Source organism: Octodon degus, unplaced genomic scaffold (genome assembly GCF_000260255.1).
Source record: "Octodon degus isolate 3935 unplaced genomic scaffold, OctDeg1.0 scaffold00119, whole genome shotgun sequence".
Lineage (NCBI taxonomy): Eukaryota > Metazoa > Chordata > Mammalia > Rodentia > Octodontidae > Octodon > Octodon degus.
Window position 1 is genome coordinate 2,823,618 of NW_004524695.1, and position 11,939 is coordinate 2,835,556.

An 11,939-nucleotide genomic window follows, 5' to 3' on the forward strand; every position below is an offset into this window, starting at 1 on the left:
GTCCGTCTGCTGCTTATTAAGTTTCACAGCACTTGCTACAGAGCCACCAGTGGATAACTGACAGAACTCAAACAGGCCATCAAATGCTGGACAGTCCTCACCAACGTTGAATCTCTGCATCTGCTTGCTGTACTCAGGCATGTTATCCGGACGGATGGAGCGCAAGAACTTAATGTAGTCATCGCTGTGGTACTTAGTCATCTCCTCAGCATTGGCCTTGTGAGGGCGATAGATTTCCATCTTTCGGTAGAGGCCATAGTTGAGTAGCAGATTGTGAGTCATGCGGATTCGGTGAGGCTTCATTGGATGGCCTTGTCCATAATAGTAATTTCCAACATCCCCATCATAGTAGTAACAGACTTTCCTCCTGGTGCCCTGAGTCTGCGCCATCTTGCTGCCTCCAGTCCCTTCAGTCCTGCCTTATATTTTTAATACATAGAAGAGAGGATTCGAGGTTGATGTTGAGACAGGGTCTTTTTTTTTTTTTTTGTCTAATTGAGACAGGGTCTCACTATGCAGTTCAGGCTGGCCTTGACCTCACTTTGTGCCCCAGGCTGGTTTTGAACTAGCGACAAACCTCCTGCCTCAACCTCCCAAGTGCTGGGACTACAGGCATGCGTCATCATGCTCAGTGAGACAAGGACTTGCTGTATAGTTCCAGCTGGTTTGAATTCATTCATAGCCTCTGCTGGCCTCAAACTTGAAGCAGTCCTCCTGTCCCAGCGTCTGGAGTGCTGGGATTACAGGTTTGCACTGCCATTTAGCAGAGAGAATATGATTTGAAAGAAGGTCTAGTGTTCCAGGGCTTTTCAATATTCATCAGTTTTTTTCATGTTTCTCACTTTTATTTATGAAAAAATGTTAGTGTAGATGTGTTGTTTGAAGAGGTCGTTGCTTTTTTTCCTGACAATTTATCACTGTAACTGATCTCGTAGGTTCTAATGCCTTCTCAAGGTCCTCCTGACAGCCTGGAGTTCACCCCAGCCATGTTGGAGAGAAGCCCAATTCACAGTGTCACTGAGTGGAGCCCAGAGCTCAGCACCCCGGCACTTCCCACCATTGCTGTCGCCCCTGGAGCTTCCACTTCTGAGCACCCCATATCTCCCAGGACAGGTAACTTTTGGGCATCTGCCAGGGGCCAGAAACAGTGCTGTGTCCTGGGAATAATAGGTGTGTTGGGCATTGTCTTTCCCTCAGTGGCTTGATGGCCGAGGGAGAGGAGACTGACAGGTAGCTGGGTGGTGTGATGCTGCCCTTGCTCCTGGAGGGAGAGAGACGGAGGGAGGTGAGCAGGACCTTGAATCTGGGGCAGCTTTTTAGGCTTCTCATCTTGTCGGGGCACCAGTCTTACAGGGTTTGTCTTTACGCCCTTCCTCCCATTCATTGCAAGACAACAGACATGGAAGAGCTCCTGTGACAGTCTGGGTGACCTGGACAGAGGTCATTATTCCCAGGAGTGAGTAAAGAGAAGGGCAAAGTATGAACCTAGAGTGTTAAGATAGGGACGATTCTGAAAAGTCGCGTATTTTGTGCTAAGGAGTATGTGTTTTATTGGATAGGCATAGAGAATATCTGAATGACCTTAAGCAGGGAAAGAAAATGATCAGATTTGTATGATGAAAGCAGCATGAAGTTGACCCAAGGTAGTAAGATTCATTAAAAGTGTATAATGAGGCTGAGTATGGTGGCACATACCTGTAAATCCGGTAGTCTTGAAAATGCGCCCCAAAGCTGTCCCAGTGGCGGCTGTATCTGTAGCTTTCAGCCCCGAGCAGGGCTGGTCAGTGCCTCCCTGGATAGGAGCTGGTGGGTGCTGGCAGAGTTAAACTGTCTTGTAAGAACAGGCTTGGGGGCTGGGGAGATGGCTCAGTAGAATAAGTGCTTGCCTGAAAAGCTCAAGGGCCTGAGTTCAATCCCTAGTTCCACCAAAACAAAACAAAACAAAACAAAACAAAACAAAACAAAACAAAACAAAACAAAACAAAGAAACAGGCTTGGGTATGTGTGGGAGGAGGGGTCTGTTCTCCAGAAGGTCAGCAGGAGTAAAAGTTTCAAAGATCATCTGTACAAACTGTGAGCCAAAATATATCTTTCCTTCTTAAAAAAGAAAAAAAAGTTGCAAAGGTTCATGTGCTGAGTGGGGGTGGCCACAGCCACTTCAGTGGCTCAGCTGTGGATGTGTCTGAGCTCTGATCAGCAGTGCCCTTCTCAGCCCATTAAGGGCCCTACTCCATTTTATTTCATTATTTATTTTGATCTGAAGCTTCAGGGGAGAAGTGGATAATGGTAGAAGAGAAGCTGTGTAATATGTGGAAAAAGAACTGGCCTTGAAATTAGGTTCCTTGGGCTCTTGTCAATAGCTGTAGTCAGTAGGAAATAACAACTCTGCTTTAAAGGAAATCTACAAAAATAAAGGAAGTGAGAAAATACTTTATTCTTAGCCAACTAAGAGTGGCCCAGAAACTCACATTACTTTGAATGACGTGTGGAAAGAGGCTACATGAGCTTTTATACTCAGAGAGCAGTCGTAAGTCGGTCCACTCAGCAAATGCCCTGCTGGGCTCAGCTGTCTCATAATGGCATTGTTAGCTTAGGATTGGCGCGGGCTTGAGGTCGGCGTAAGTTCAGCCACACATTCCAGGACACTCACCTCATAGTCGAGAGACTGCAAGGTCAGACACGAGGGCTGAGGTAACTAGGTATTTTTCTAGAGGGCCTAAGATAGTCCAAGATAATTTTGGCTCTGAATGTACCATGTTCTGTCTCCAGTGTCATGATGTCCCAGTAGGCAGGGACCAAACATTCTGTAGGGCTGTCAGACAGATGTGTGTTTTTCAGACAACTCCAGCTTCTCACTACTGCATAGGGGGAGGAGTAGACGAACCCATTATTTTGAGGCCTTCGGAATAGTGTCCAGCATAGTTCTATCTGCACGGTAAGGGTTCACTGAAAGACACATTTAAATTAAATACTGGTGGGCCTACTCTTAACTATCCCTGTAGCACTGGACAACTTTGCCCTTTTAGGGCTCATTTTCTTTGTCATAAAATAGAGACCTAGACCTCTGTCCTTGCTGGGTCCCCACTGATGACTTCCAGGGCTGAGTCAGTGAGCATGGGGGAGCCCAGGAGCTCCTCTGTCGCTGGCCTGATGACACCAGCGGGTAGAGGTCATGGGTGAGGAGGGTGTGCTGGAGAGACCGGCTCCAATAACAGTTGCTCCTGAGACTCCTGGAGATCACTCAGCTTTGTTGTTGATTTTTTTAAAAAAAACTTTGCTTTTCTCTGTGTGAACTATTGATATGACACCTAGCCTTACAAGTGGAACTAAGGTCGGCTTGAGCCAAACCATCAGCCCCATACTATGACTGAACACTGAAATCCCCATTATAAAGCACAGTTTCCTAGGCTGGGTTATTGGTCACATGCTTTTGATGTAGTCAGCATCCATGCTGCCTGAGTTACAGTAACCTGCCCGTGCTGCGGTCCTCTGGGTTTTCCCTTGGAAGGCTTTCAGGTGTAAGCCCACTAGTGGTCATTCATGAGGTTCCTGTCAGAACTGAGTGGTGTGTGACTAATAACAGAGACACTTACAACTATAGTCTTTTTATCACTAAGGATGGCACACTGCTGGGTGTGGAGGTGTAGGCTTGTAATCCCTGCGTTCTGGAAGGCTAAGGCAGGAGGACCACGAGTTTGAGCCCAGCCTGGGTAACTTAGTGAGATCATATCTTAAAAAAATAATTAATTAATTAAAGTTAAAGGGCTGGGGATGCATCTCAGTGTGAAGGCCTTGGATTCAGTCCCTGGTACTGCCAAAAAGTATGTAAAGAAGGAGGAGATCTGGTAGTAAGGGAGAATACACCGCATCCGTAGTGCCTGCCTGTCCTGTGAGACCGCTTGCCCCGCACAGTTGGGGCCCTCACCGTCTTCTCAGTGTCCACTGTGTCGATGGTTTGAAGGTAGAGTCTGTCTTGCAGCATGGTGTAGGGCACAATCAGCTACTCAGGCAGAGGTAGATAAAATGATAGGAAGAATGATTGCAAAAATGTACAGTTTTATGTTTTAAAGATTCTTAAAACAGATCTGTTCTGGGACAGTATATAAATCATCACATTACCTAATGGCATGTGTTGTTTCTGATTAACCCGTAGCCCGGTTGCTGTTGGTGTCTGCTGGTGATAACCTCCTTCTCACCTTACCCCAAGACTCGGTGGAGCTGAAGGCATTGGTTGTGCCAGAGCCCCCACCAGGTCAGAGCTTGCCTACCCTTGGGGACTGCTAGAGTATGTAGGGCTGGGATGTCTAGCACCATCTTTATAGATTCTTTATAATGCCGAATCATATCCACAACACTCAGTGACATTGCAAACCAAGGATCGAGGGTGGAAGACAAAGCCTTGTGGTCATGAGCATCAAAGCTTATTGGAATAGTTTTAAAAGGAAGGAAAGCACAGGGAATTAAATGTGGAGCACATACTCGCGATGGACAGGGTGAAAGTCAGTAAGTTCTGATGATACAAAGCAGAGGGTCCCTTTAGAGCAGGAGTGCTTGTCATTGACCAGGTCCTGGTCCGCAGTGACCAGAGAGCCTGAGGTTTCCAGTGGGAAGACGGAGAGGTGGCCACACATCCACAGTACCTTTTCGTCCTCTCTGTTTTCCTGTTTGGTGACTGTCTGACCTATCCCTGTGGCCTGTCAAATGCACTCTGAAGATTTTTCACTATTCCTTTTAGTGTACATAGGTTATACAGATGAATGAGGGGTTATTATTATTTTTTTTTTACAGATTTATACATGCACATAACTTGACCCCGCATTTCATACTTTTTTGGAGTTCAATGTATACATTTTTTAAATTATATTCTTGTCCCTCATTACCTACCCTGACACATTACTTCTTCCCTTTTCCTCCCTTCCTCTTGTCTAATCATGGTTTTCTTTCTTTTTTTTTTTTTTTTTTTTGGCGGAACCGGGGATTGAACTCAGGCCCTTATACTTGCCAGGGAAGCGCTTATTCTACTGAGCCATCTCCCCGGCCCCTATAATTATGGTTTTCGTGTCATCTTTTTTATGTAACATTTGCCTTTCTAAGTTTGACTTACTTTGGTCCGTATGACAATTTCCAGATCAATTCATTTTTCTACGAATGACAAAATTGTGACCTTTTAGTAACTAAATAATGCCCTGTTGTGCACATATCACACATTGCCTGTTCATCTTTCTCCCTATCACATATAGGCCAAAATTTTGTAAACAGTGGTAATATCTGAATTTGAGTTTCAATCACCTGAAATGAGACACCTCATATTTACTACTACCTGAAGGTGGGAGACAGCTTTGGCTTAACATGGATGCTTAATTTATTTCTGTGTCCTTAAACCCCTTCAAAGGGCAAGTGAGTTGAAATCTCCGTGCCTTTTATGAAAAGGACAAGAAGTACAATGGATGATATTGTTAAGTTGATCTGGATAGTCAGGGGTAGCACCCTGGAAACAAAGTCCTTGAGTGCTAACAGTGACATTAGGGAGGGTCTGCATATTTTCTACATTTTATGTTAGTTGTATGTTTGTATAATAAAAAAAAAATGCTACTTTTAAAAAACATGGGAACTTTGTTACTCACTACTTGGATAATGGGTAAAAGGAGAGTGTAGTAGCTCTAAGCAGTGGTGGCGGACCAGTGGCACAGGTTCTTGAAAAGGCTCCCCATCATGGACCTAAGGTGCCAGGACTGCTAAGCGTGGAGCTAACATCTCCTTCCCCTCGGCCCAGGCTCTGAAGTGGCCTCTCAGAATGGTAACTCCTCCTGTTTCTGATTTGCTCCCAGATACAACCTACAACTATGAGTGGAGCTTGATAAGCCACCCTGTGGGCTACCAAGATGAACTCAAGCTGGGAAACACACAGACTCTTAAGCTGTCTCATGTAAGTGCCCGCAGTGTGTTACGTTTGGCAGCATACCACGGAGTCCAGTTAATACTCTCAGCTGCTGAACCCAGAATTTACTCTTATGATTAAGGGCAAAGGAAGAAGGTGGGTGTGATAGTGCACACGTCCAGTCCCTCCTACGTGGGAGACTGAGGCAGGAGGAAGCCCAGGAGATAGAGGCGGTCTTGGCAACGTAGTGGGGCTATGTCAGAAAGAAATGAAAAGAGGACAAGCATAAATTTTGAAGCATGTAAGTAGACAGGGAGATGGTTAACGCAATTGGCTTTTGCATAGCTTTTCTTCATTTAAGTTAGCTGGTGCCCAGCCCCGTCTGTTCTGACAGTCTTTGTAGCAATAGAGACGCTCTTATCTCCGTTCCCAGTCGGGCACATTTCCAGAGCTGCCCTCAGTGCCATTCCAGGTTTTATCTATGCTTTGGTGCCAGATGCTCCTCCAAGAGAAAAGGCCTTCACATGGAGAAACAGGGCTCTTCCTGGCGCAGCTAGAGAAATGAATGGGCCCTGCTGCTTGGGTGCTGGCTTCCTATCCAGTGCCCTTGGTGTCTTCCTTTGAGCCTCTCCGTGTCGCTGGACCAGAAATTCATGACGCCGGGTTGGGGACGCCACTCAGTGGTAGAGCACTTGCCTAGATTCACAAGGGCCTGGGTTTGATACCTAGCACTGAAAATTAAAACAACAACAACAAAAAACAACTAAAACAAAGGCAAAGTTGGCCCATATATGTTATATGGGAACTGCTGTGATGTCTGTTGCTAAGGTAAGGAATGGCTTGTCTTAGTGACCTCCAACATGTGGCAGTCCACAGACAGCTGGAAACGGGACCTTCTCCTGAGCCCTCTTGATGCTGATGTGGGGGCTGTGGCCTCCGGGTTGCAGGTCCGCCATGACTTTTGCATGCTCACCTGTGTAACTGACTTTTCTCTGGGTTGCAGCTGTCAGCAGGATTCTATGCCCTCAAAGTCACCGTTTCTAGCGACAATGCCTTTGGAGAGGGATTCGTCAATGTGACCGTTCAGCCAGGTGAGTTGGTGAGAGACATCAGCCTCGTGTTGCTCAGGTGATCTTAAGTTTTGACACCTGGATGACACAGGTATATATTTCATTTTTACCTTAGGCTCCACTGTATAGAAAACATGCAAGGATCATGTTTTTGGCAGGTTTCTTTTGCTTTCTGTATAGTGTTTGGTACTGGGGTGACAAATTATACCTTAGCCTTCTCTGCAGGATGCTTAGTGTCTCAGTTACTCTTCTCGTTGCTGGGACAAATCTGACACTCAAAATGAAGGAAGGAAAGGTTTATTTAGCTCACAGTTACTGGAGGTTTCAGTCTATACTCAGCTGGCTCCAAGGCAGAGCGGCACATGGCCAAGGGCAGCAGTTCATGGCAGCAGCCAAGAGCAAGAGCAAAATGGAGGAGTAGCAGCAACAGCGGCTACAGAGAGCAAGTCTGTCTCCCTTAAGTTGCATTCAGGTTGTCTGCCCCAGGCTGGGAGTAGTACTCACACCCATAATCCTGGCAGCACTCACACCTATAATCCCAGCAGCACTCACTCATGAGTTGATCACAGACTCTAGAAGTCTGCCCCACAACTGCGTGAGGCCTTGTGGGGGACAACTAGACACAAGCCATAGTGCTTAGTCTGGCCCCATGATTCAGTTCTTTTTTTTAAATTTTATTTATTTATGTGTGTGTGTGTGTGTCCAGCTCAGCCCACCAGGGGGCGGGGCTGGCTGGCATGTGGTGCTGGGGATTGAACCTTGGTCCCTGTGCTTTGCTAAGCTTGTTCTAAGTAGGTGCTTTAGACCACTGAGCCATCTCACCAGCCCCCATGATTCAGTTCTAGAGAGTGAGAATTTAAACAGTCACGTAGGGCACCTCGGGTTTGCAGCCCATCACTACTTGCAGATTGAGCGACTTAGAAATAGGCTGCAGCGGGCACAGCCCTGGCTGGATGACATGTTTGCGGCCTGCACACTGGACATGACATGAGCCAACCTCCCATCTCTGCCACCCCTCGGCGGGCTGTAGGCTCAGCCTGTGCAATCAGCATGGTGGTGGCAGTGGGCACATTCAGTCAATGATTGGAGACCCAGCTCGTCGCAGGAGGCGAGGCTGTTACCAAGTCTCCTTTCCTGACACAGAAAAGTGAGCTCTAAAGTCACCCTCTGGTCATTCCAGGAAGTGAAGGGTTTCCAGAGTCCAGGCCTTTGGGATAAACTCCTTGACAGGATGATTGTAATCGGTCTGTAGAAAGCAGGCGGTCTGTTTGATTATCAACATGGGTACATGGGGCGGCCTTAGCCACTGTCCTTTTTTCTCTTACACAGCTCAGAGAGACAACCTGCCACCCGTAGCTGTTGTTAATCCACAAGCACAAGAGCTCACTTTGCCCCTGACATCGGCCCTCCTCGATGGCAGTCGTGAGTATTGACCGATGTTTCGGGTCTTCCCTGGGCCCATGCAGCCAGGTTTAAGGGGTGCTGTGCCTCAGGGTGGGGAACTTGCAGGCCAACTTGCTGATCAGTCACCATCTTCAGTTTCTTCTCCCTCCTTCTGTCGCATTGCCCTTCGGGTGCATGTCCTTGTTTAGGCTATGTTCTTTAGGGTTCAGCTGTTTGATGCAACATTAGAATGATTATTGGACAGTTTTCTTTGGATGTTTGTGACATGTGTAACTGGCAGTTTTTACTTTAAAGAACTCTGAGTGGGTTTGTCTCCTTGGGCATAGGTAGCGTTTCATTTGGTAATTTAGCCCAGAGTTTGTTCCCTGGAGCAGCGAGCAGCATGTGTGACGCGGCCCCCAGTGAGAACAGCCTCCGTACACATCCTGGGCTCGAGCTGGGTACCCTGTGTACTCGGTACCTGCGTGTTCTGTGCATTTAATCACAAAGCTAATGGTGAATCTTGCGCAAAATAAGAGTAGGTGTCCTACATGATATCATGTCTACATCTTGTGCTATGAATGATTACTACAAAGAAAACAATATGCAATGTATTAATTGTTGTAACTCTCCTACCAACCTGTTTTGAAGCTGTCACATTGCAACTTTTTCTCAATAAAATTAATTTAAAATATGAAAAAAAAGAGTAGGTGTCTTAGTTACTTTTCTCTTATTGCTGACCAAAATACCCAACACAGCAAATTAAGGAAGGAAATGTTTATTCAGCTCACAGTTGTGAAGGTTTCAGACTGTAATCAGCTGGCTCCAAGGCAGGGTGGCATGGTAAGGGGCAACTGTTTGAGGTGGCTGAAGCGAGCAGAGGCAGCAAGGATACAAGCTGCAGAACAAGCCTCTTCTCCTCCCTCACGTTGCAAGCAGGCTGCGCCACCCCTGGGGGCCGGTGTAGCGCTCAGGCCATCTCAGTGCCCTGCTCTTGCACAGGGTGAGATGTTGACAAAGGGAGGACCTGCTGAGTGGCTTAGCAAAACTTCTAAACTTCTCAAGTTGACACAGTTCTCAACATCTTAGAGTGCTAAGGGCAAGTCCTCTACACCCCGGATGTAGAACTTCCAAGCCACTTAGTTAAGCTTCTGAACTTCACAAGTTGGAGCGATGTATCAGCATTACAGAAGGTGTCCTGGTTGTTGGGAGGAAGTACCCTGTCAGCTGGCCGATGTAGGGCGCCATATCCACCCACCCACCTGCACCTATTCATTGTATTTAAAATAAAGTATATTTCCTATGGAAATATTTACAGGACAAAAAGCATTCCATTTTGACGAGCTCAGTATGACTCAGTTGTAAGACTTAGTTACTGGGAACTATCAGTCCATCACATGAATTTGTTCTTTCTTTTAACAACTTTGATGCCACTGGGTCCTTTCCAGGACTGTAATTGTGACTCTGCATAAAACAATTTTCTTTCTTTCAAATGGAAAATTTTCATGCGGGATGCAGCTTTCTCTGGATTTATACCTTAACAGTTAATGCAACAAAAGACATTTTATAAATTATGGGTAGGCCGCTGTTCACAGTGTCCATAGGAACCTGTTCATCCAGATCCTTAGGTGAAACTGTGCACAGGGTGTCACATGCTGGGGTCGGGAGGGGTTGAGGCAGCATTTCCGGGGCTACACGCCGCAGCAGCACCGTCACTGTGCCTCTGAAATATTCAGCTGCGTGGGAGCTGCCTCACTCAAATTTGGTGCATATCCAGGAGGAAAAGAGTCCTGGTAATGTAGGGAGTAGGAAAATAGCTCCCTCTTTCTATTGCATAATATACCTCTGCCATCTGTGCAAGGGTCCAATTCATATAAAGTGAATTTAAATACAGATATTCCTCATTTAACACCTTGCCTGTTCAGCTGCTATTTGAACTTATCACTGAGGCATGCTGATGGACTTATAACTCATCTTTTTTTGGTGCAGTTACATGCATCTTGTTTATAGAGCCCCAGTGTCTTTTTGTTTTGGTACAGTATGTGGTGTTTATGTAGTACTGTCATTTTTGCAATCATGCCGTGCAGTATAGCAGTTTTATGTTCTGTTATACGTTACACTAATGCATGTAAGAGTTATATAAATAAAAAAAAAGTTATCAGGCTGGAGCATCCCTTGGCTATTTCTTTGCTCAGAATGCTGTGCTGTACATACTTGACACAAATCCGGGTTTAGCAGTCAATTCAGTTAACAACCGAGTGGCAAGCGCAGAGCCGGGTCGTTAAATGAGGAGTGTCTGTGTGTGGTAAATACAATTAGTTTTTCTCTTGTTGTATTTCATCCTAGTTCTTATCTGTTAATCTTGTAGAAAGTACAGATGATACTGAAATAGTGAGCTATCACTGGGAAGAAGTTAGCGGGCCTTTCTTAGAAGAGAAGACTTCTGCTGATTCCCCCGTCTTATACTTGTCTCACCTCGTTCCTGGTAACTATACATTCAGGCAAGTGGGCCCTGCTTTGATTGTGATTTCCACCGCTTATGTTTTGACCGTGGGCTTACATCGATGTTGTGCAAGCGCTGTTTTTCATGGCAGCAAGGCCGATTCAGTTCTTGGGAGGGGGTTGGACGGCTGCCTGGGTGCACGGGTTATCTTTGTCAGTCAGTTCACATCAAAAGTGCCCGTTTCCTGATTGCAGAGGTCAGGGAGAGTAGAAGGATAGCCTCTTTTGGCCTATTTGTTTACATCTTCAGAGTGAAAGCATAGCACAGTTGTGTGATTATCTGGTAATTGCATAATTATTGGAATCTTTCCCTTTTTACAACTTTTAAAAGTCTAACAGAAGGACTGTATGTAAACTGTGTATATTTAAAGGAAAATGTTTGATGTGTTTTGACACAGGTGTTTACCTTTGAAGCTCTCACCATTGTCCATTCCCATTGTCCCCATTCCCCCATACCCCTCTCCTGCAACCCTTTCCTGCACTCTCCTCCTCAGATGGGAACTGCTTTCTGTCACTGTTAATTATTGGGCTTCTTTAGAATTTGCACTAATGGGAACATACAGGGTTTACTGCTGTTTGCCTGGTCTCTTTTGCTCAGCAAGTGACTGAGATTTGTGGATGCTGATGTCTGGACCAGTAATTCATTCCCTTTTGGCTCTGGATCCTATTTCAGTGTGTGGTGTGGAGGAGAAGGAAGACTTTCTGAACTTTCCCTTGTCTGTGGAGGAGGAGAGAGCAGGGAAGGTAGACACTCTGAAGGCTTGTAGATGATTGGAGGGAACGGCTAGGAGGGCGGTTCCTGGGAACCTGAACCTAAGGTACAGGTATGACCTGGTAGTAGAGTCCCCGCAGGAGCGCGTACACTCCTCAGTCTTCTTTGCTGCTGGAGCTAATGTGCTGTCAAGGTGTGACGGGAAAGCAGTTGACCATGATAGCAAGCCATCAAACTTTCTGCAGCATCATGTTGGGTACTATAGTGATACATTGTAGATTCTTAGTTCAGTCTCATTATTTAATGTTAGAATCTGTTTATGGTAAAATTTTGCAGTGTAAGTAAGATTTTTGGGTTGGAGGTGTGTATGTTTTGCTTTTTGGGTTTTTTTTTT

At 45.9% G+C, this 11,939-nt stretch overlaps 1 protein-coding gene across 1 annotated transcript in view; it reads left to right on the forward strand.

The window, feature by feature from the left end:
- The window catches only part of Kiaa0319 (KIAA0319 ortholog), a 60,589-nt gene that overhangs the window by 11,994 nt on the left and 36,656 nt on the right, over nt 1-11,939 (forward strand). Inside the window, exons 3-8 of the mRNA XM_023700010.1 lie at nt 936-1,113; nt 4,154-4,252; nt 5,829-5,926; nt 6,882-6,969; nt 8,278-8,370; nt 10,700-10,832. Coding sequence (XP_023555778.1) covers nt 936-1,113; nt 4,154-4,252; nt 5,829-5,926; nt 6,882-6,969; nt 8,278-8,370; nt 10,700-10,832 — 689 coding nt within the window. The remainder of the gene's footprint in view (nt 1-935; nt 1,114-4,153; nt 4,253-5,828; nt 5,927-6,881; nt 6,970-8,277; nt 8,371-10,699; nt 10,833-11,939) is intronic.